A 22,065-nucleotide genomic window follows, 5' to 3' on the forward strand; every position below is an offset into this window, starting at 1 on the left:
AATTGAACCCTGGTCCCGGGCTGACCTCTGCTTCCAGGTCTGCCTCCTCTAACCAGTGAGCCACACTTCTCCACATGACAAACATGGTGCATACCAATTTGGGAAGGGGGTTGTATGGACAGGCGCTGTAAAACATCTCCTCCTTCCTTCCCCCTTCACTGCTGCCACAGGGCAACTGTATAAGCCAACTAGCAACACAGTAGGAAACCTATCAAACACTTAACACAAACACTGCATACTTGACACAGTTGCAGAGGCTGTAGGAAATTGCAACAACCTGATGGAATGAAGGTCGCTCTACAGCATTGTCAGACTGTTTATTATTGGTTAAGGTTTTCATGGCCTTTTTAAAGTTAACAAGTGTGCATTAACAAGAGCATCAGTAATCGCCGCTCGCCCTAGTGGCATTTGTCAAATTCATCAAATACGTCTCCACATAGAGGACGCATTGGCTGAAGACTGACACCCTGCATTCTTTCTCCTTTCAATGGAACTGTAGCTGATAGTGTTACATTTACATAACAACTAGGGTAGTGCAGCATCTCATGGGATCCCTAATTTGTTTGCCCATGCTTCAGTGGTTGGCGCATGCGTCAAGGGAATTATAATTTTCCTCAGTTGAATTGAGAATAGGACCAGGAGAATGAAGGAACACTCACCTCCAAAAGTGTGCAAGCAAACTGTGCACAAGTTCAATTATTAGTAAAATGCAGCCACTTGTGCAATGCCAGATTGCACGAGGAGTGCTCACACGGATCCAGTCTCCCCTCTTGTGCTTGCTCTAAATCCAGAAATGTGTCTTCTGAGAGATAGAGAAAGGAGAGGAACCCAAGGAAAACAAGGGAAAGAGGATGATGATGGGTGTAAATAGAAATGAAGAACAGATGATTGAGGTGTTGGAGACCCGCCTGATACCTGATGGTTGAGATGTGGCAAGAGAAAATGAGGCTGTACGTGATGTCTCTATTGTGTATGTTTGTAAATGTAAAAGAAATACAGTTTATATTTTGTCAAAAAAGTGACACATCCTATAGGAATCAGTGAGGCACATACTTACATTCTATATGGTAAGAAAATATGCTCACTACTGCAGTGGTTGGGAGAAATGCCGTGGTTGATAAAGAAGGAGCTTGTAGAAGGGAATTGTGCACAAGCATCAGTTCAGGGATACAGACCTACACAGATCAGTTGTTTGTTCTGAGCCTCGACCAGCTTCTTTTCATTGCATTCACTGTGATTCTGTCCCACTCATGCATTCCTTCTCACCTTCATCACAGGTCGGTCCTTTGAATCCATAGTAACAAATGCATGTGTCTTCTTCCATATTGCAAAAGCCATTAAAGCATGTACTTGAATTGCAAGATGCCACTAAAGAAGACAAAAACACAAGAAGAAACAAGGCAAAATACATTACCATCCATGTAAAACAAACCTGAGGCATTTATTTGCACACAGTTCTGTAGGGCTGTTTAGATGGGTTCTCGGAGCCTTAATCAGTTAAAGATGCCCTTCCCTCACACCCCCACCAATTCTGGGGGTGACTGTTCCCCCTCCCAACATGGTAAGCGAGTTACTCCTGCCAAGTCTAGAGTAACTATGTAACCACTTTCAGGGTGGGATGGGGACAGAAGGAAGCCTGCAAATGCCCAAAACATACAAACTTCCATGGGAAACCACATCTTTAAACTCTCAGTTCCCAACCAAGATAGTTATTTTACTGCAAATTACTCAGCAGCTGTGGCTTACATTTTTCCAGTAGTAAATGCATTTATGCCTGCTAGAAATCGTTTTGTGGATTCCAGGCAGGCATACAAAAGTAAGTTCAGTTCTGATCTTATGTTTACAACCAAATAGGGCTCTGTTGGGACGGAAAAGTCCCTCATCTGGTGATGGGTATGCACCCCTGCCCTGAGTGTCCCAGCTGCAAAGAGATTTGGATCGCTGCTGCTGATTTTTGTTTGTCAAGTCCAAATATATGTTTGCACCATGAATTACAGTCATCTCATGGAGGGTGGTCCTGTTTGACTAGGAGGAGCACCCCAAACGCTACTCTGGTGGCAGCATCCCATGCAGTGATCGCTAGAGGTGAACATGCCTTTAGAACTGTGTCACTGGATTGAGGCATACAGTTAGTATAGCTGTGCAGCACTTGTGTGCTGGATGTGTGTCCCTGTGAATGGTACAATACATGAAAGACTCTTGGTTCTATTCTGGTAGCCCCAGGGCTCACTGGAAGAGCAAGGGTAATAAAAGATTTCAAACTCAATTTTTTTATATCTGTTATTGAACTCCATAAGGAGGTCCACAAAAATACAACAATACAATAAAAAGACACACTTTAAACACAATACAAAAAAATATATATTTTTTTTAAATACACCAGTGAATTAAAAAAAGGAGGAAAGAGGGAAAGACATATTTTGTATATAGTGCAACATTCTACAATGTCCAACCATCAGACGTTACAACATACAAACTAAAATTTTAAAACATTCCAAATAAATAGCCAGAAATGTCTTAAAAAAATTAAATATCCTCTGGTAAACAATTTCATTTGGTGGGGACAAGATAAAAGATCGGGCCTCCTGAGCAACACGAATATTACATTTAATAAATGATGATCTTAAAAACATACGCCTGGCCCTTTGAAGTTCCGGGCACACAAATAGCACATGATTAAGATCCTGAATTTGTAAAAAAAAACAATTCACACATTGACTCCCCTTTTGGAACTTTTTCCCACAGGCCTGTCACTTCTCTCAGAGGCAACAGGTTGGTTCTCAAAAGTAGTATCAACCTTCAAATCCCATGTGGGAGATTGCATGTAAGATAGGGCTGAGGACTATTCCCCACAGCACTCCTACAGACTACCTAATTGCGGGCTTTAAATTGACTTAAAACTGTGTCTCTTGCCGTGCTAATCAAGCCTACGGACTTCTTCAAAAATGACTTCAATGCAGGCTTTGGCATAGGTGAATCACTATTTAAACTGAGCCCAAATAAATCATGTCCGTAAGCAAATGATCTGGCGAAAGCTGATTAATCCTTTATCAAAGATTTCCATTCTCCGAGCGGCCCTAAGGGTTCCCTCATCCCCCAAAAGAGGGAGTTCCCCACCTCAGGACCGCGGATAAGGATGTAATATATGAGGAAACCAGATGGAATTCCAAGCTTAGAACATGTGGGGCAGCCAAAAAGTTTAAATTACAAATTTGACAGAACAAAAGGACTTCAGACTTATCAAAAGCGTGGCCAATAGTTCCTATCCAGAACTTCTGCAGCATATGTTAATGAAGGAGGAATTTAATCCAGAGAGATTTGTGGATTGCTGCATTTCTGAAAGCTGGGTGGAAAACACACTGGAGAAAGGAAGAGGCAGACTCCTCTGTACACTTCAAAGGAATCTCTTTGATTTTGAGAACAGTCACTGGAAAGGGGCCTGGCACATCTTATAAGGAGATGGGGCTGATAAGAGAATCATAGATAGTAGGGTTGCGGTCCTTTGGTAGCCCTTCGATGTACGCATCACTGTGGCTTACATCTAATTGTGAACCTGTAGTCACTCCTATAGCTGTTGTGTGAGGCTACCAGATTTAGGGTCACTCCTACTGTGACAGGCTGCTTTGTGTATGGAGGGCAGGAGAGATGAGTGGGCACTTTTAAAGGAAACAGACTCCACAAATAAATTTCAAAGTCTCAGTCATTAAATAACATTTTGTCTCTTGAAATGGAATATCAGACGGGAAGCTCAAGATCCCCCAAATGTATCAGAGGTCAAAGAGCAAGTTGGGCTGTGCGAAGAGGAGAGGCTCTGCAAGACTTTTACTTTTGACCAATACTGGGGCTGAGGTCTGCCAGTCTTCCAACCATGAGGAAATATCACCCAAGGACATCCAACCACTTACCTTGGAGCTTAGAGCATCAGTACCTGTTTGATTCCCAATGCTAGTGTGCCGGTGAGTAAGGGGAGAGCAATTAGAGGTGGAGGTTCAGTGGGGTCATTGGTTCTATTGAGGTGTGAGGAAGTGGCTGCTGACCTGAATGGACTGTCGTCCAGGTGTAGACTCACGTCGACAACCCTGGATGTTGGAGGTTGCTCCTATTAAGTTAGTTGTTGCTACACTGATCCAGTTATTGCCCATCTGCAGGTTAAAGTCAGTGAACCCGCATGCCAGACGGGGCTGTGGGGAAGAGCGCATTACTACTGTCCCACTTGGGCAGTAGCCCATGTGTGAAGTAAAGTTGTCACCCCTGCATGGCAGAAGGGGATGCGAAAAAGAATGCAGTACTGCCATTGCGATTAGGCAGTATCATGTGTGCAGAGTATATTGTACAGCTAATATGCCACAAGGGGGTCTCCTTGAAGAGCAAGGGTCATCACATGGGTTCTCTGAGGCTGACAGGGAAGACCACCGTGGTGACCGGCAGGTGCCTGAGCCCCAGCTGAATTTCTGGAATCAAACAATTGTCTCCCTACCTGTGAGAGTGAATAAAAAAACGTAATGTGTCATTTTAGGAAGCACTGCAGGCAACCATCTGCTGCCCTAGCAAAGCTGAGTGTGCTCCTCTCCATACTCTATATTAGGCCTCTTGTCTTGAAACTATGCACATACTTTTTGCACATTCCCTTTTCTTTCCGGCAGGTATTTTGAATGTGGCGTTCCCAGCTAGATTGAATGGGATGCTTCGGTGTATGGCCTTGAAGGTGATAAGGCAGACTTGATAAACATGCAGGTAGACCGGGAAGTAGAGTAATGTGAGTATGGGAGGATCATGTCAACATATGCTCTAATCAGACCAGCCACTGTATTAAGTATCCCGCTCGGGGCTGTCCTGAGGAACCTTGCAGGCAGAGAGATGACGCTCTGGACTGCATGCTTGCAGGCTGTCAGACCTTCACACACATTTTAGTTTAAGTAGATGTTTTGGAACGGGTTGTGTGGATTGCCTACTTTATTGTCAATATGAAAGGTTCAACAATACCATCCCACTGGCCCACAGCAGCATGAGTTTCTATGGTTTTTATTTATTTATTTTAAATGTTTTATATAGCGCTGGCTAGACCCAGAGGTATCAGAGTGCTTTACATGAGCATCAGATCATAGTTAAAGGTTACATCGTTACAAAGGTTTCACAATTATAAGAGCATGTCATCATAGTTAATTGTAAGGTCGAGATAAACAATAAGCACAAATATGTAAGGGGAAAAGCAGGCAGGAGGGAAGATTCAGGGGAGGGGGAAGGAGCTGGGGAAGTGAAGTTGACAGGTAAAGAAGGCGGGAAATAGGAGAGGATGGTGAAGGACACCACGTGGAAACGGGAGGGGAAGGGCGACGGGGGCGCAAACTGGTAGACGAGTCAAAGCAACGTCCAAAGTCCAGTAAACTGTGATCCCTGGGGTAGTGGTATCACTTCGCTATCTCAGTTGCTGGAGGCTGCCTTTACACAGTGGACTCTCTCAGAGGGGTCTCTGAGACTCCAAGGCCTAAAAACTGGATCCTTCCCCAAAAAGGGAAGAGGGAGGGCTTTGGTAAGGGGGTGCCATACCATACCTCTGCTGAGAGTGGCTCCCTTGGCGCAGTGGACTCTTTCAGCGGGTTCGCTGAGACACCAAATTATAAATATTGGACCATTCCCCAACAAGGGGAGAAGGAGTGCTTAGTCAAAGTGCAGGGGACTAGGCAGACTAGCAAGCAAGATGAGAGATTCAGGGGAGAGGGGATAGGATCTAGGAGCTAGGGAGGTAAACAAAGAGAGAAAGTGTACTAAATGAGAACAAATTTAATTAATGAGTTATTATATAGCGTGAGGATTGCCTAAACGTACTGTTATATCCTAAGTATTGCATTCATGTGTAATCAGCCTAGGTCCTCCTAGCTGCTCAGCCAGAGTGAGAGATGGTATTGGAATGTTGTTGTTGCTGTGATGCGTGGAATGTCTGGGTACCTGAGTGGATGTGTGGATGACTGTTGGAGATGGGCTGAGCTGCTAGGCAATCTGCTCCTCATTTTCATTAATGTTGTGCCTGTTAGCACAGTTTTCAACTTGGCAATTTACATTCTGGCACAGATCCTTGTATTGTGGATCAGTTTTCCCTTTTTTAAGGTATGGTGGTGATAGAGCAAGATTTCGCATCGCGACTTGCTCGATTCATGAACCTCGAATCTGTCATAACCTCATAACAAACGTACGTTTTACTAATCTCTTTATTTTGGATATGCATGAAAGGTAGCGAAGCTTGCCTATGTGTTTTACTAATATAAATTACCGGTGTCCCTAAAAATGGCCGCTGCTTGCAATTTTGTTTCTGCGCATGCGTGGGGCATAGTCACGTGATATGACGCAGTCAGAGTTTGAGAGGGAAAGGGTGCGCATGCGTAATAGCAATAAAATGGCTGTGCTTTTGATAACGTGGTGAAGCTTTGTGCTGCTGCTCCTGTGACATTGTTCGTTGCACTTACCATTAATGCATAGTATATTTTTATAATGATGAAACTAAAGTACGAAATCATGACATGTAATACATTCATTTATTTCTATGTGCTAATTTGTTTTCGCTTACTTTTCATGTATCACGGGAAATGGGGGTCCAAATGGGTTGCGAACCATCTTGAAGGTCCCTTCCGCGCATGCTCCTAATGCGAGGCAAGAAAAAACCTTGGACAGTGGAACTCAGCCAGCTGGCAGTCACCGTCAAGAGGCTCATGCGAACGCCACCTCTGACCCAGCAAGATGGAGTTGACTGTCCTCAAAACGATACAAAGACATTTTCTCTATTGTATGCTATGCGACTTTCTCATGGGAACCCCAATCTTGCTAGGCGGCACCTTAGGATGCAAAATAGGTCTTACAATAGTCTGTTCTGATTGGTGTGTTAACCAAATCCTACCTTAGGACCAATCCAAATTGGGGATTCTGACACTTTGCAACATTTGGGGGGGTGGTACCCTGTCCCAAAACAGTATATCTAGCCTAGGTTCACCTAGGGAATTTGTCCGACTTGTCCGAATAGCTGACCTGTCACTGACCCAACGCACTCAATAGGTGACTAAAAGATACAGAGCACTGCGGAGTACTCTGTCCGAATTTGACCATAGACTAAGGTTTTACTAAACCTTAAGTGCTGGCGGAGCACTTTTGCTGGGAGTTCGCTGACCCAATCGGGGTCCTGACTGATAGCTGCAGAGAGGGTGGAGCGCAGGCGTTGCTTCCGAACTGCGGGTGCTGGTCCTATCCTGGTGGTCCTGTCCTGATCCTAATCTGGGTTTCCTGTCCTGTCCTGGGGTGTCCATTCTGCACCTGCTGTCCCGTTGATGTCTATCCTTCCTGGGGGTATTTCCTGCCCTTAATTGACATGTGGCCAGGGTTGGTTTTCACACCAGTCTAGGTAAATATCTTGCTGAAAACTCTGAAACTGCACCTTCCTATTTTTCTGTCTTTGCTTTAATAAAGACATACCCTTTGCATATGTGAATTTTCCATGCTTTTCTCCGCAATCATTGCATCTCATTAAAGTCATTTTTTCCCATTTTGCATTTCTTAGCATGTTCCTATGTTACCCTACCTTTTAGAAATCATTTTCTCCATTTGCAGTTTGAAATTTCCTGTTATGGTCTCTAAAATTTTTCTCTCATAAAGTTTACTGAAGTAACGTTGAATTCAGTCTAATAGCTCCCTTAGTTTGTTTCCCCGTTGCATTAGCATTTCAAACATAAATGATTGCCCTTATAGTTCTTCTATGCAGCTATGTGCTCTTTGCAAATTTGATTTTAGACTGTCTCCTCGTAGTGGAGTGTATGTTCTAAAGAATTTAAATCTGAGATAAATCTTTTAAAACTTTCAGTTGTCCGTGGTCATTTCATGAAAAGTAAAGGTCATAAGTTGAATAGTATTTTTCGCTGCCTTTCCTTTTACAGCTAGCTCCCTGATCCATTGTGGTCATAGGTACCCGTCACGGTGGATGGTAAGTCGGGTACACTGGAAATAATCGAAAGGGACTCAATGATTATTGGTAGTAGATTGTAAGGTCATCCGATCGATCTATGTAGTGATTGGAAATATATGGGCCCGAAGCCAGAAGTGGCGAAATTATTGGTTGGGTGACCTGCGATCTCTATCAGTAATTTTCTGGTAGCATCGAGGATGGTTAGGGAATAGTTAAAGGTTAGGTAGGACCAGTTAGTCTAGCTAAGTCGGATGCTGCTAGCGAAAATAGGCAGTTCAGGTGGACTGATCACTCACTTGAAAATTGTTTATTTTGAAAAATTATGAAATGTTTTAAAATTATTGTTCTTGTTATTATATTGTTATATGTATTAATCCATTCGTACGTAAAACATTTTTATGTTGTTAGGAATCCCCGGGGAATTGAATAGCGAGTGGTGAATAGAATCCATTCGTTTGAGGTCACTGGCTTTTAGGAAAGTTGGTGCAGGTTAGGCAGAACTGGAAGCACTAACTGGGTTTTTTTTCTGAATGTATGTTTGAATAAATGTTAGCAACGAGGTTCATTGGTAAAATTCCTATTGTGGCATAACCTAGTGAGGGTCACACCGGAAGAGTAGCAGGTTCATCGAAGCTCGGGTGAAGGCAAAGGGGTTCGCTGAGGAAACCTTAGACTCGGATATATCCCGGAAAGGTGGATGAGTCTAGGGAAGTAACAGGTTCTCTAATGCTTGAGTGAAGGGTAGGCAGAAGAGATCTACCCGTAGTGTGTGAAAAGTAAATGGAAGTAGTTTACTTGCAGTGAAAATTTTCTTTCCTGTCTAGACACTTGAGCACAGTGGCGAATGTGTATTCGTTGTGAAATAACCAAGCACTAAGCACTTTAGAAAGTAAGAAAGTTTCAGTTACCTTGTAAAGGAGGGAGTCAGTCGCGAAGCTTCTCTGACGTCACTCTGTGCCGCGCTGGGATTGGTAGACGCAGCGGGCGGGTAGCGGGGCTGGAATTGTAAAGGAGGGGTGAGCGCCGAAGTGTGAGAACTGTCTCGCGAAAGGGCCGCGCACCCATTGGTCGAAAATATTTGAACTCGTGCATTTTATCGGCCGCACGAAAATAAAAGAGGCATTTTTGATTGGGAGTGATTTTGTAAACAAAGTCACTCGTAGGAATCGTATGTGGCATTCGTATAGACCACATACTCGACCCGATACACGGCATATGGGATTTGAAAACGATCAGTGGAAAGGTGTTAAAACCGACATTATGTACGGAAATATGAGAAAATTGTCCCTTGTAAATAAAGTAAAAAATGTTTTCAAAAAGGACAAACCAATTAAAACTAGAGACGGTGTTGTAATTCCACCACCAAATACTCCCGCATCTTTTATGATGTTCGATAAAGGGTACAACACATGTGTATGGTTGGAAAATTGGGCGGAATACACAAAGGATGACGGAGTATTGGCTTTTCCGTTAGACGGAACATTTAACAGCAGAATTCTATCTAATTTGAGAACCCGAATGAATGATTTACATCCCAGACCTAGATTAACGCAGTACGAAGCACTAGAGGAATGGGAAATCGAGGCTTTCGAAAGGGATAAGCCACGGATGGATAAAGGGTTAACTAAATTTTATCCAAAGTTGAAGCAGGAAGCCCGAGCCAAAAAGATGAAACAGTGGAGACAGAATATGATTGTAGAAGGGCTGTTTCCAATGATGCCAGCATGTGGCCCTCCTACAGGGGAGAAAAAGACAGAAAAATGTAAACATTGGGTGCCCATTGGAGAGTCCGATGATGAATTGTTAGATGACATATTTACAAGAAGCCCACCTCCTTATAATGAAGAACGTAGACCTTCTAGTGAGGGGTACATTTTCCGAAGACCTCCTCCCCCGGAGGAGGCCAGATCTGCCAGTGCAGGAGGGGGTTGCTTCATACCTCCCTACCCCGAAAGTTTAGGTCCTGTAGAGAAGAGGGATATTTATCCAAAGATACCCGTTATTGGGAGGCGAGATACTCCCGTGAACAAGACTTTTGCTCTCGACCTCCCTACGGAGGTGAAGCAAGACCCTCAGGTTCAGGGATGCTGTTCCTACACCCTCATTATGAGGAGGAACCAAGATCCCTAGGCACAGGAAGTTTGTTCCCAAGACCTAATTATGGCGAAGGACCAAGTGAAACACATCCCACTGCCCCAAGTTATGCTCCCACTCTGACCCCACAGGTGTTACATGACAAAACCTTAGAGAGAATATTGGAAGAAAAGGAGCGGGAGGTTCTAGCAAAACAGAAAGCTGAGATCATTCAGAAAATCTCCCAGTTAAATACCAGTCCTGAAGCCTTGACAATCCCAGTAACTATCGGACCGGTGGTTCCGTTGTATGGGGATCGTCAAGGGAGTCCGAAAACTCCAGTCATTACTCCCGTCATAGCACAGCCCAGACCAGAACCCTTAATTATAGATGAACAGACAAGTGAGGGCGAATCTGAAGTCTCACTATTGGATCTGCCCATTAGAAATACAGGGAGAAGGATGCAGAAAAGACATAATCCTTTCAACACGAGGGAGATTCAAATGGAATCAACTTCGGGTACTAAAAGTGTCACGTTGGTGACTCCTGAGGAAATCGAAAGATGGAGTCAAGAATTAGAAAAACAAACTCCACAGATGAAACCTTTAGATCTCTACAAATTGAGAGTAGAAATAGAAGAACTAATGGCAGGAAATGTAGGATTAGACAGATTAAATACCTACTCTGAAGAAGAGCTGCTGTTCATTTGCAAAAGTCTTACCCGAAATGCCCGAGTACTCCATGAAAAATTGACAGACACGGCTGCTAGCATGGGAATAGATATTTCAAAATCGAAACCCTTACAGAAACCCTACAGAGCAGACTTTTCAGACAAAGATTTAGAAAATCTGAATGTGTCAGGAAAGAAAGTACAGGTCAAAGAACTATTGACAGTATTGCAGAAATGGGGAGATGTAGAAAGATGGAAAGCCAGATGGGCCAGGAAAAAGGATGAGGCCAGGACTAAGCAGGCAACTCCCAAATTTGTTCTAAAAAAAGCTGACAAACCAGAACAGTTATGCCCTATGCGCGAAGTGCCAGGTGGAAAATATATACACGTTCCATGGTCCAGACAGGATATTGTGTCCTTTACTAATGACTTCCCAAAATTACGCGAGAAGCCCGTGGATTGGTACCGACAGGTAGAAAGGTTTGTAAAAGTACAGAAATGCCTGTGGAAGGACCTGGATGGGTTCTTTGACATAGTGGTCCCTGTAGATCTGTGGACCGAGTGTAACATCGCCATAGCTTGACCCAGTGAGGAATACCCGAGAGATTCTAAAACAGGAGAACCCTCTAAGGAAGTGATGAGAAAATATGAACAGGTAATTCAGCATCTGAAGCTAAAAGTGCCCGCAAAGGAAACTGATTGGACCAAGATAGATAGAACAACGCAGGAAAGAGACGAAACTGTGCACTCCTTTTATGAAAAGCTGTTGCAGGTATTCAAAACATACAGTGGCATAGATAACATCGAGATGAAGGACATGACACACTTCATTTACAGGTTTGTAAACGGTTTAAGGCCCGAAATTTGTCAGTGGATAAAAGATAATAAAATCTGTTGGCATACTAAAAAGATGGATGATGTCCTACGGTACGCAAAGTACTTTGAGGACGAGATGGCAGAAAAGAAAAAGGCTCTCAAGGAGAAGGTGATGTGGGCTCAAGTAAAGCTCGCAGAACAGCAGGAAAAGCAGTTGAGCAAGATGAACAAAACTACCCCGACCCAAAGCCCTGGGGGAGGGGGTGGAGAAAAACCACGAGCTAAAATGAGCAGAGAGGAAGCCAAAAAGAAATTTCCTTGCCATCAGTGCGGGGAAATTGGACATTGGAGAGACGAGTGTCCCTATTTACAGTCTGATAATGCCCAAACACCTGATTTAATTCCACAGACGCAGAATGAAAAACAAAGAAAGACCCAGCAGCAGGTAAAAACGATTCAAGAGCCCTGAGCGCCAAAACCTATTTTTATAGGGAAGTCACCGCAGGGTGATGATGTAGAAATTTGGGGAGGCAATGAGAATAGAAATACAGCAACTTCGCAGTATTTGTTGAACGATACCTTTTTCTGTGATGACCAGTACTGACGGGGCCTGAGAGGGGAGGACGAGGAGTGCGTACTTGGTGCCTCCTTGCCGGTAGACCAGTCAGGGCCATACATTGAAGGAAAGGTTGATGGAAATGATGTCACCTTTCTATTGGACACTGGTGCTACCCGTTCCACTGTGAGAACAGTGGACGTTCCAAACCTACCCCTCTCGGGAGAAGCAATCCAAGTAGTGGGAGTATCTAATCAACTGATTAGTACCCCCGTTACAGAACCCATGAGATTTCAATAGGGAACTTTAAAGAAATGCACAGATTTGTCGTCTGTGATACTAGTCCAGTGAACTTACTGGGACGTGATTTGTTGTGCAAAATGAACTGTACCATCTTTTGCACACCAAAGGGCGTCGAAATCCAGACCCCAGATGAAGATGCATATCTACAAATTAATGTTAGTCAGACCTGACTCAGAAATCAAACGAATGACTATACAGGACTTACCTGAAGAACTCCAAAAGACAGTGAAACCAGAAGTATGGGACTTTACAGGAAAGGATGTAGGACTAATGAAAAACGTAGACCCCATACAAATAGCAATGAAAGAAAATGCAGTATACCCCAATACCAAGCCTTACAGAATGAGTGCAGAAGTGAGAGCAGGTGTTGCCATTGAAATACAGAAATTGCTAGAAGCAAATATAATACAGGAAGTGATGAGTAGCCCGTGTAACTCACCCATTATGGGCATCAAAAAGCCTAATGGCAAGTACAGAGTAGTACAGGACCTAAGAAAGGTAAACAAGATAGTGGTCCCTTGCTGCCCTATTGTCCCGAACCCAGCAGTGATTCTGTATCAGATCCCCTGGGATGCTGAATGGTTCACTGTGATAGACCTATGTCATGCATTCTTTTCGATTCCATTGCATCCAGACAGCAAATTTCTTTTCTCATTTGCTTTCAACAGTAACGTGTATGTCTGGAATAGGGTCCCCCAGGGGTACACAGAAAGCCCCTCTATCTTTAATCAGATCTTAAAAAAATGCATTGAATCTTTAGTCTTACCTGGAAAGTCTGTTTTGGTACAGTACATTGACGACCTATTGGTGGCGTCTAAAAGTCATAGGGATTGCGTGGTTGACACCATTGCCCTATTGAATCACCTGAGTGAAAAGGGACATAAAGTGGCCCCTGAGAAATTACAGTTCTGTTCGAAATCAGTGAAATATCTGGGACACCAGGTAGAAAAAGGCGTCAGAAAAGTTACATCAGAGAGAGTCAGAATAATTCAAAATATGCAGTTACCCCGTACTCAGAAAGAAATCAGAATGTTCCTCGGAGTTGTAGGTTACTGCAGGCAATGGATTGTGGGATTCGCAGTCCTTGCAAAGCCTTTGATACAAATGACAAAGAAAGGAGCAAAGGACCCAGTTGAATGGAATGACGAGAGCTTAACAGCTTTCACACAGTTGCGAAATTGCCTGTGTACCGCCCCTGCTCTGGGGATGCCTGACTACTCCAAGGAGTTTGGCCTATTCTGTGACACTCGTGACAATTGTGCATTGTCAGTCCTGACCCAGGAGCATGGTCTGACCAGAAGGCCTGTGGCATATTTTTCTGCCACGTTGGATCCAGTGGCTGCTGGATTACCTGGATGTCTAAAAGCAGTTGCTGCAACTTGCACCAGTTTGGAACAAAGTGAGTCCATTATCATGGGACATCCTGTAACTGTGTATGTTCCACATGCAGTTGTGATCCTATTGACTCGTACAAAAACTCAGTATCTCAGCCCTAGTCGGCTGACTAAATATGAGAGGATTCTCATGGGTGCTGCAAATATAGTCATCACCCGATGTAATATTTTAAACCCTGCCACTCTACTCCCTGACTCCATGGTGATGGAAGATAAGGGAGATAATGAGCATGACTGCATTGACCTGACAGAGTTCAGTACCAAACCTCGCCCAGATATTAAAGAAACTCCTTTGCCTATACATGATGAGGAATGGTTCGTGGATGGTTCATGCCTGAGGCATGAACTCGGAGGCCTAAGTGCTGCCTATGCTGTGGTCACGTTAAACAAAATTGAAGAAGCATCTTATTTATTTGGAGTAAAGTCTGCACAAGTAGCCGAATTGATCGCCCTGATAAGAGCTTGCAAATTGGGAAAAGACAAAAGAGTAACAGTGTATACTGATAGCCAGTACTGTTATGGGGTTGTGCATGACTTTGGCCAATTATGGCTACAAAGAGAATTCCTGACTTCCTCAGGTACCCCCATTCGGAATGGAAAAGTTGTTCAAGACCATTTAGAGGCAATCCAATTACCAAAAGAATTGACAGTGGTCAAATGTATTGCTCATAAGAAGGGCATTGACCCTGTATCCTTGGGAAATGATTTTGCTGATCGAGTGGCAAAACAATGCGCTATGGATCAGATGAGAATAAATCCCAGGCGGGGTGGGGCTGGAAACAGCTGCCAACTTAGAATGTTTGAAGAAGTGCCTACATGGGATGAAGTGAGAGAATGGCAGCATGTGACGCCCTGGGAGGAGAAGGAGAAGTGGAAAGAACAAGGTTGTAGACCGAGACGTGAGGATGGTGTCATTGTGGGCCCAAATGGTATGCCTGTGTTACCCCGACACCTGCTTGCCCCAATGGCCCGATTGATACATGAGGGATCACACATTGGTAGAGATGCCATGGTTCTGGTGTTTCAGCAGACTTGATACAACAAGAAGTTCAGGAAGGTAGCAGAATCCCTCTGCCAGAGGTGCTTGACATGTCAGCAGTTCAACGCTGGCAAGAAAACAGTAGTTGAACTGGGGAAAATTGGGAGATCAGGAGGTCCCTTTGTGAGAATACAAATTGATTTCATTACCATGCCTCGTTGTGAGGGAAAAAGATATGTCCTTGTCATTGTCTGCCTATTTTCAAAGTGGGTGGAAGCTTACCCTGCCACACAGAATGATGCCATAACAGTAGCTAAACTCCTACTAAAGGAATTGATCCCTAGGTTCGGGGTTCCAGTCTTTATTGAATCAGATAGAGGCGGACATTTTCAGAATGAAATATTGGCCCAGCTTTGCAAAGCATTCGGGATCACACAAAAGCTGCACTGTGCATATCATCCAGAGGCTTCTGGAGTGGTGGAACAAATAAATGGCACCATAAAGAATAGATTGGCAAAAATGTGTGATTCTACTGGCATGAACTGGATAAATGCCTTGCCTCTTGTTCTGATGGGACTCAGAAGCATTCCAGATCGGAGAACAGGCCTGAGCCCCCATGAGATATTGATGGGAAGAGTGATGAGACAAGCATGGGTACCAGGATACAAACTGTTAAGCATTTCTGATGATTTGGTACTTGAATACTGCAAGCAACTGGGTGACCAAGTGCGTTCTATCTCTCGCCAGATTGGGGCAGACGCCGTCGCCAACCCGACAACCCCAGTTCACAAATTGGTTCCTGGTGACTGGGTTAAGATAAAGAAGCATACTCGTTCGAGTTGCCTTGAACCAAGGTGGAGAAAAAAGCGCCAAGTGATCCTGGTAACCACGACCGCTGTGAAGTGCGCAGGCGTTCCCAAGTGGATCCATGCCAGCCATACCCAGAAGGTGATACCAGACGAGGAACATGGAGCCGAAGGTTGTCCAGCTGAGGGGTCTACAGACGTTGGTCCTGAAGTAGCTGATATCAGACGGCCGAGCACCAGTCTAGCTGAGGGTCCTGCAGACGTTGGTCCAGAGGTAGCCGATGACGTATGGCCAAGCACCAGTACTGCTGAGGATCCCACTGATGTTGGCCCGGAAGTAGCTGATGACGAGCTGCCGAGAATCGGGCCAGATGATTGGATACCCATAATCGACCTCCCTGGAGACCCACTCAGAACAAGGGAGCGAATAAGAGAAGACAGAGAGTGGAATAGAGAGGTCGAGCAAGGCACAGGCGAAGACCCTCAGATCATTGAGATTCACATCAAATCTGAGGACGAAGAGGAAGGACAGACAGGGACAGAACCAGTGATTGACACACCTCCACTAACTCCTGAAATCGGAAAAGGACAGACTAGTACTAGTGAAAAGGTTCGAGCGGAAGAAAATCAAGGGTTCGAAGTGCTCGAACAGGATCAGATAGAACTATGAGAACGTGTTCAGGACACAGAAACAGAGACATTTGAAAGCCAAACGCGAAATATACCTGAACAAGGCCAGCTTAGTAACCTGGCAGAAGGAATAGATACAAGACCTGGGACTAGTCAGACAGAAAGGGAAAACGCAGAAACTGAAGTGCCACAAACAAGTGAAAATAAAAGGACATTAGAAGAAAGCCAAATCTCAGTGCCAGCTAAAAGACTCAAGAAAAAGAAGCACATTGAGCCAAGGTATATTAAGAGACTGAAATTAAGAATAAAAACAGTCCAAGAGAAACTTGCAGATATAAGAAGAAGTCCCCGAATTGCAGAGTTACCTGAAGATAGCTCCAAGAGAAGGAGTGAGCGAATAAAAAGACAAAACGAGAAATATCAGGATCCGGAGTGGACCTACTTAATACTGGAGAATTTTGAGGATCTTGATATCACTGACGAAAGCGACGGAGAACCGGTTGCTGAGTACTCTACAGAAGAAGAAGACGAGCTCACCTGAAGTTGCACAGAGTAAGCTACCTGTGTAAACTTGCAGAGAGGGGTTGAAAATTTTTTCTGAGCCAAAAATGTCTGATTCAAGAACGAATGGAAGGCCTAGTCGCAGTTGTTGCAAAACATGCTGCAAAGTATGTATATGTAGTGTAGTTATAGTTATATTAGTTTGGATAGGACTAACGGTTTTCATTCCCTTCATGGTTAGTAAAGATACTAATATTGACCCTACACAGATTACTGACACTGAAGAACTTACAACACGAAGTATAGAAAGACGTGAGAAAGCACTCAGACAAACAAAACGAGACTTAGAAGCATCAGATGAGGAAGGACTACATTACCACGGAGTTAAGAACCAGACACATTTAAATTTTTCGCAAACTTGTTGGTACACTATGTAGAGACTATGGAGATAGAGGATTGCTATGTCTGCATGAAGCTACCGACTTCTGTGGCTGAAGGCGTGACATACCATCACCTGCCCCTGACATATGGAATTTCTTGTAGTGTTTTAGCAAGCTTGTTTTACAAAAGAGGACCGTTACAGTACTATTACTCTAACAATGACGTGATCTTTTCTGAACTCCCTATACGTGGAAACCTGAATTCTGTACATACCAAAAGTGACGTTACACGTTATATGGGAGAATACTTTCTGACTATAGGTACTATAGACTTAAATGAAGCACACAGAGACAACTTGACCTGTTCATTACATGAACAAGAAAATATATTTTTAAACATGGCAGAGAAAAGAAGGGAGAGTTTCCAAAGAAAGGCAAATGACAAAAGGCAGAAAACACCTAGATGGGCTGAGAACATGGAAAGCACCTCAACTGGCGGGGCGGGGCCTGCTCTGTTGCTGGATTTCGAAAAGAAAGGGAAACTCTGTCTTCACCACGAGAAGACTGATTATTATAATAACATTTTCATTGGTTCCAGTCAATGTGAGCACAATTACAAGGTAATTGGAGGTTGGGGTTTCAAAAATGGGTCAGAGCCTGTGTTTCCTGGAATTTATTATATATGTGGAGACAAGGCTTATTTCAAATTGCCAGATCACTGGTATGGAAGTTGCTACTTTGGCATTGTCTTCCCGAAAATATACCATGTGAATGAAATTGATGGAAGCAATGAAAAGACTAATGGCTTAGTGCGTAGTAAAAGAGAAAGTGTAGGTGAAATAATGTGTAGTATTTTTAGTGCACTGATACCTGGAGTGGGAGTGGTTCTGAACACTCACAGAATTTGCAAATTATCCACAATAGTGGATGTGTTGTCTACTGACACAGCTCATGGATTTTTGCTGGTCAATACCGAAATGGTTGCGATCAGATCAATGGTTTTGCAGAACAGGCTTGCTCTTGACACTTTGTTAGCAAAAGAGGGCGAAGTCTGCGGGATGTTGAAGGCGCAACATTGTTGCACTTACATTCCGGACAAAAGTGTACAGCTCAAAAGATATGTGAAAAATATTACTAATTTGGAAAAGGAACTCAAACCACTCGAGGTTGACAGTGCCTGGAAGAGACTAGTTGATGGTCTCTCCAATGTAGGTCATTGGTTTGCTAACTTAGGTAGAAGCTTATTGTTCAAGATACTGATGCCAATTGGAATTATAGGTCTTAACCTATTTTTTATATTCGTCTGTTGCAAATGTCACAAACACACCAAGAAGTACCAGGTGAATGCGAGAGGAGTGAAACGGAATGCGGATGAGCTTGAATTGGAGGAAATAAATAATCAGATTTACAAAAGGGTGAAAAATTCTCACCCTACCAAAAACGAAAAAGAGAAACTGAATAGGCTGTTGGAAGAAATAGAGATGTACAAAGTGTGAAAGAAAGTTGGCATCTGGCTCCATTATTTTGTGATGATAGTAAATATCATCAAAGAGGGGATTGATAGAGCAAGATTTCGCATCGCGACTTGCTCGATTCATGAACCTCGAATCTGTCATAACCTCATAACAAACGTACGTTTTACTAATCTCTTTATTTTGGATATGCATGAAAGGTAGCGAAGCTTGCCTATGGGTTTTACTAATATAAATTACCGGTGTCCCTAAAAATGGCCGCTGCTTGCAATTTTGTTTCTGCGCATGCGTGGGGCATAGTCACGTGATAAGACGCAGTCAGAGTTTGAGAGGGAAAGGGTGCGCATGCGTAATAGCAATAAAATGGCTGTGCTTTTGATAACGTGGTGAAGCTTTGTGCTGCTGCTCCTGTGACATTGTTCGTTGCACTTACCATTAATGCATAGTATATTTTTATAATGATGAAACTAAAGTACGAAATCATGACATGTAATACATTCATTTATTTCTATGTGCTAATTTGTTTTCGCTTACTTTTCATGTATCACGGGAAATGGGGGTCCAAATGGGTTGCGAGCCATCTAGAAGGTCCCTTCCGCGCATGCTCCTAATGCGAGGCAAGAAACAACCTTGGACAGTGGAACTCAGCCAGCTGGCAGTCACCGTCAAGAGGCTCATGCGAACGCCACCTCTGACCCAGCAAGATGGAGTTCACTGTCCTCAAAACGATACAAAGACATTTTCTCTATTGTATGCTATGCGACTTTCTCATGGGAACCCCAATCTTGCTAGGCGGCACCTTAGGATGCAAAATAGGTCTTACAATAGTCTGTTCTGATTGGTGTGTTAACCAAATCCTACCTTAGGACCAATCCAAATTGGGGATTCTGACACTTTGCAACATTTGGGGGGTGGTACCCTGTCCCAAAACAGTATATCTAGCCTAGGTTCACCTAGGGAATTTGTCCGACTTGTCCGAATAGCTGACCTGTCACTGACCCAACGCACTCAATAGGTGACTAAAAGATACAGAGCACTGCGGAGTACTCTGTCCGAATTTGACCATAGACTAAGGTTTTACTAAACCTTAAGTGCTGGCGGAGCACTTTTGCTGGGAGTTAGCTGACCCAATCGGGGTCCTGACTGATAGCTGCAGAGAGGGTGGAGCGCAGGCGTTGCTTCCGAACTGTGGGTGCTGGTCGTATCCTGGTGGTCCTGTCCTGATCCTAATCTGGGTTTCCTGTCCTGTCCTCGGGTGTCCATTCTGCACCTGCTGTCCCGTTGATGTCTATCCTTCCTGGGGGTATTTCCTGCCCTTAATTGACCCGTGGCCAGGGTTGGTTTTCACACCAGTCTAGGTAAATATCTTGCTGAAAACTCTGAAACTGCACCTTCCTATTTTTCTGTCTTTGCTTTAATAAAGACATACCCTTTGCATATGTGAATTTTCCATGCTTTTCTCTGCAATCATTGCATCTCATTAAAGTCATTTTTTGCCATTTTGCATTTCTTAGCATGTTCCTATGTTACCCTACCTTTTAGAAATCATTTTCTCCATTTGCAGTTTGAAATTTCCTGTTATGGTCTCTAAAGTTTTTCTCTCATAAAGTTTACTGAAGTAACGTTGAATTCAGTCTAATAGCTCCCTTAGTTTCTTTCCCCGTTGCATTAGCATTTCAAACATAAATGATTGCCCTTATAGTTCTTCAATGCAGCTATGTGCTCTTTGCAAATTTGATTTTAGACTGTCTCCTCGTAGTGGAGTGTATGTTCTAAAGAATTTAAATCTGAGATAAATCTTTTAAAACTTTCAGTTGTCCGTGGTCATTTCATGAAAATACACTGGAAATAATCGAAAGGGACTCAATGATTATTGGTAGTAGATTGTAAGGTCATCCGATCGATCTATGTAGTGATTGGAAATATATGGGCCCGAAGCCAGAAGTGGCGAAATTATTGGTCGGGTGACCTGCGATCTCTATCAGTGGTATTGTAAAGTTTGTGCTCATTAGCACCCATTCATTTTATGGGGGTCTCAGGTGGGATTTGGTTTTGTTATTTTAAAACCACTAGTCACAGCTATTTTACATATGAGGTTTTTCACAGCTGTGGTGGCACGAGTTGAGTGTGTACCTTGTATTCTTTACAATGGAAGCATATGTGTATGTTGTGATGCCACAGTTTTAACCATTGCTACATATGGTTGGTACTTCTGTTTTTGTGTGAATGGTCAATCACTGGCGCAGATTCTATAAACAAAAGTACTTCAATGCAAAATGCTTTAACTGGTCTTATGCCATTTGTTCGTCTTTCATGATGCCACAGTTTACGTTCAATATATGGTTGGGCTTTGTGTGGGTGTGCATCAAAGTTTAATCCCTTACATGAGGGATAGGTTTGAGTAATAGTCTCATAGCAGTTGTTTCCCTTACATCAGGGATGGGGTTGGGTTTGAACCTCTACATGAGGTTTGAGTCATGGGTTAGCTTCCATACTTAATCATTAGGTATAATCTTTACACAGTGTTAGGAAATGGGGTTAGATACCATTTAGTGTGTTTTGGGTGCTAGCCCCTCACACAGTGTTATGGGTCGTTGTCCCATATATTGGTAGTTCCCTTGTATTTGAGATAGGTGTTGCGGGGTATTCTACCTTTGGCATTACAGTATACGAGTTTACAGCTTGTTTCATTATATTACTATTTGTACTTGTGTCTCTACAGTACGCTTCTTATTGTTTTTATAATTTTTGGGGGAGGATGGAGATTATTGTTGCACATGTATTTTGATGTTGTATTTTTCCCGTCTTTTCTTTATTCGTATTGTTCATTCTTCTGAGATGTTTTGCTTCATGTTTTGCTTCATGTTGAGTTATGAATTTTACTGCTTACTTGTGTATAGTTTTCTTCCTTTATTTGCTATTGTTGTTTTTTGTAAAGGAAGGGGATAGTGTTATATCCTAAGTATTGCCATCTCTCACTCTGCTCGGCCAGAGTGAGAGATGGTAATGGAATGTTGGTGTGACTGTGATGCGTGGAATGCCTGAGTGCCTGACTGGATGTGTGGATGACAGTTGGAGATGGGCTGAGCAGCTAGGCAGGCTGCTCCTGGTAGGGCTGGTACTTGACTTGTACCTATCTAGAGCTGGCTGGACTAAGATTGTTAATACCCTGATCTAATAAAGAAGACTTGAAAATACATACTGGCTCCTGGTGTCTTCCTTCATAGGACACAACATGTACGCTCTTTTGAGTGTTTAGATATAGCCTTAAGCCACGATGATTTAGTCTATGGTGGACATCATGAATGTAGCGACACTCCATGCAGCTGGAACCTAGATTACTAGTTTATGTCCACCAGAAGGTGTCGTCCGGATCTCACCACGGTTGCCTGCTTGTGCTTCAGCAAATGTGGCCCATTCATGGTGTTGTCTAACCGAGCTTGCTTCATGCGGAATGAAATCCCTTGGCTGAGCTCTATAGTCTTTATAATCAGCTTTGCTGCTTAGCTAACTCGATATATTTTTTTCGGAGGGTCAAAA

General features: G+C 43.4%; 1 protein-coding gene across 1 annotated transcript in view; it reads right to left on the bottom strand.

Annotated features, from left to right (window-relative positions):
- Positions 1 to 22,065, bottom strand: part of LOC144803733 (uncharacterized) — a 350,480-nt gene that overhangs the window by 302,679 nt on the left and 25,736 nt on the right. The window contains exon 3 of the mRNA XM_078671875.1: positions 1,267 to 1,368. Within this exon, the coding sequence (XP_078528001.1) occupies positions 1,267 to 1,368 (102 nt within the window). The remainder of the gene's footprint in view (positions 1 to 1,266; positions 1,369 to 22,065) is intronic.

The sequence above is a fragment of the Lissotriton helveticus genome, chromosome 1_2, assembly GCF_964261635.1.
Source record: "Lissotriton helveticus chromosome 1_2, aLisHel1.1, whole genome shotgun sequence".
NCBI lineage: Eukaryota > Metazoa > Chordata > Amphibia > Caudata > Salamandridae > Lissotriton > Lissotriton helveticus.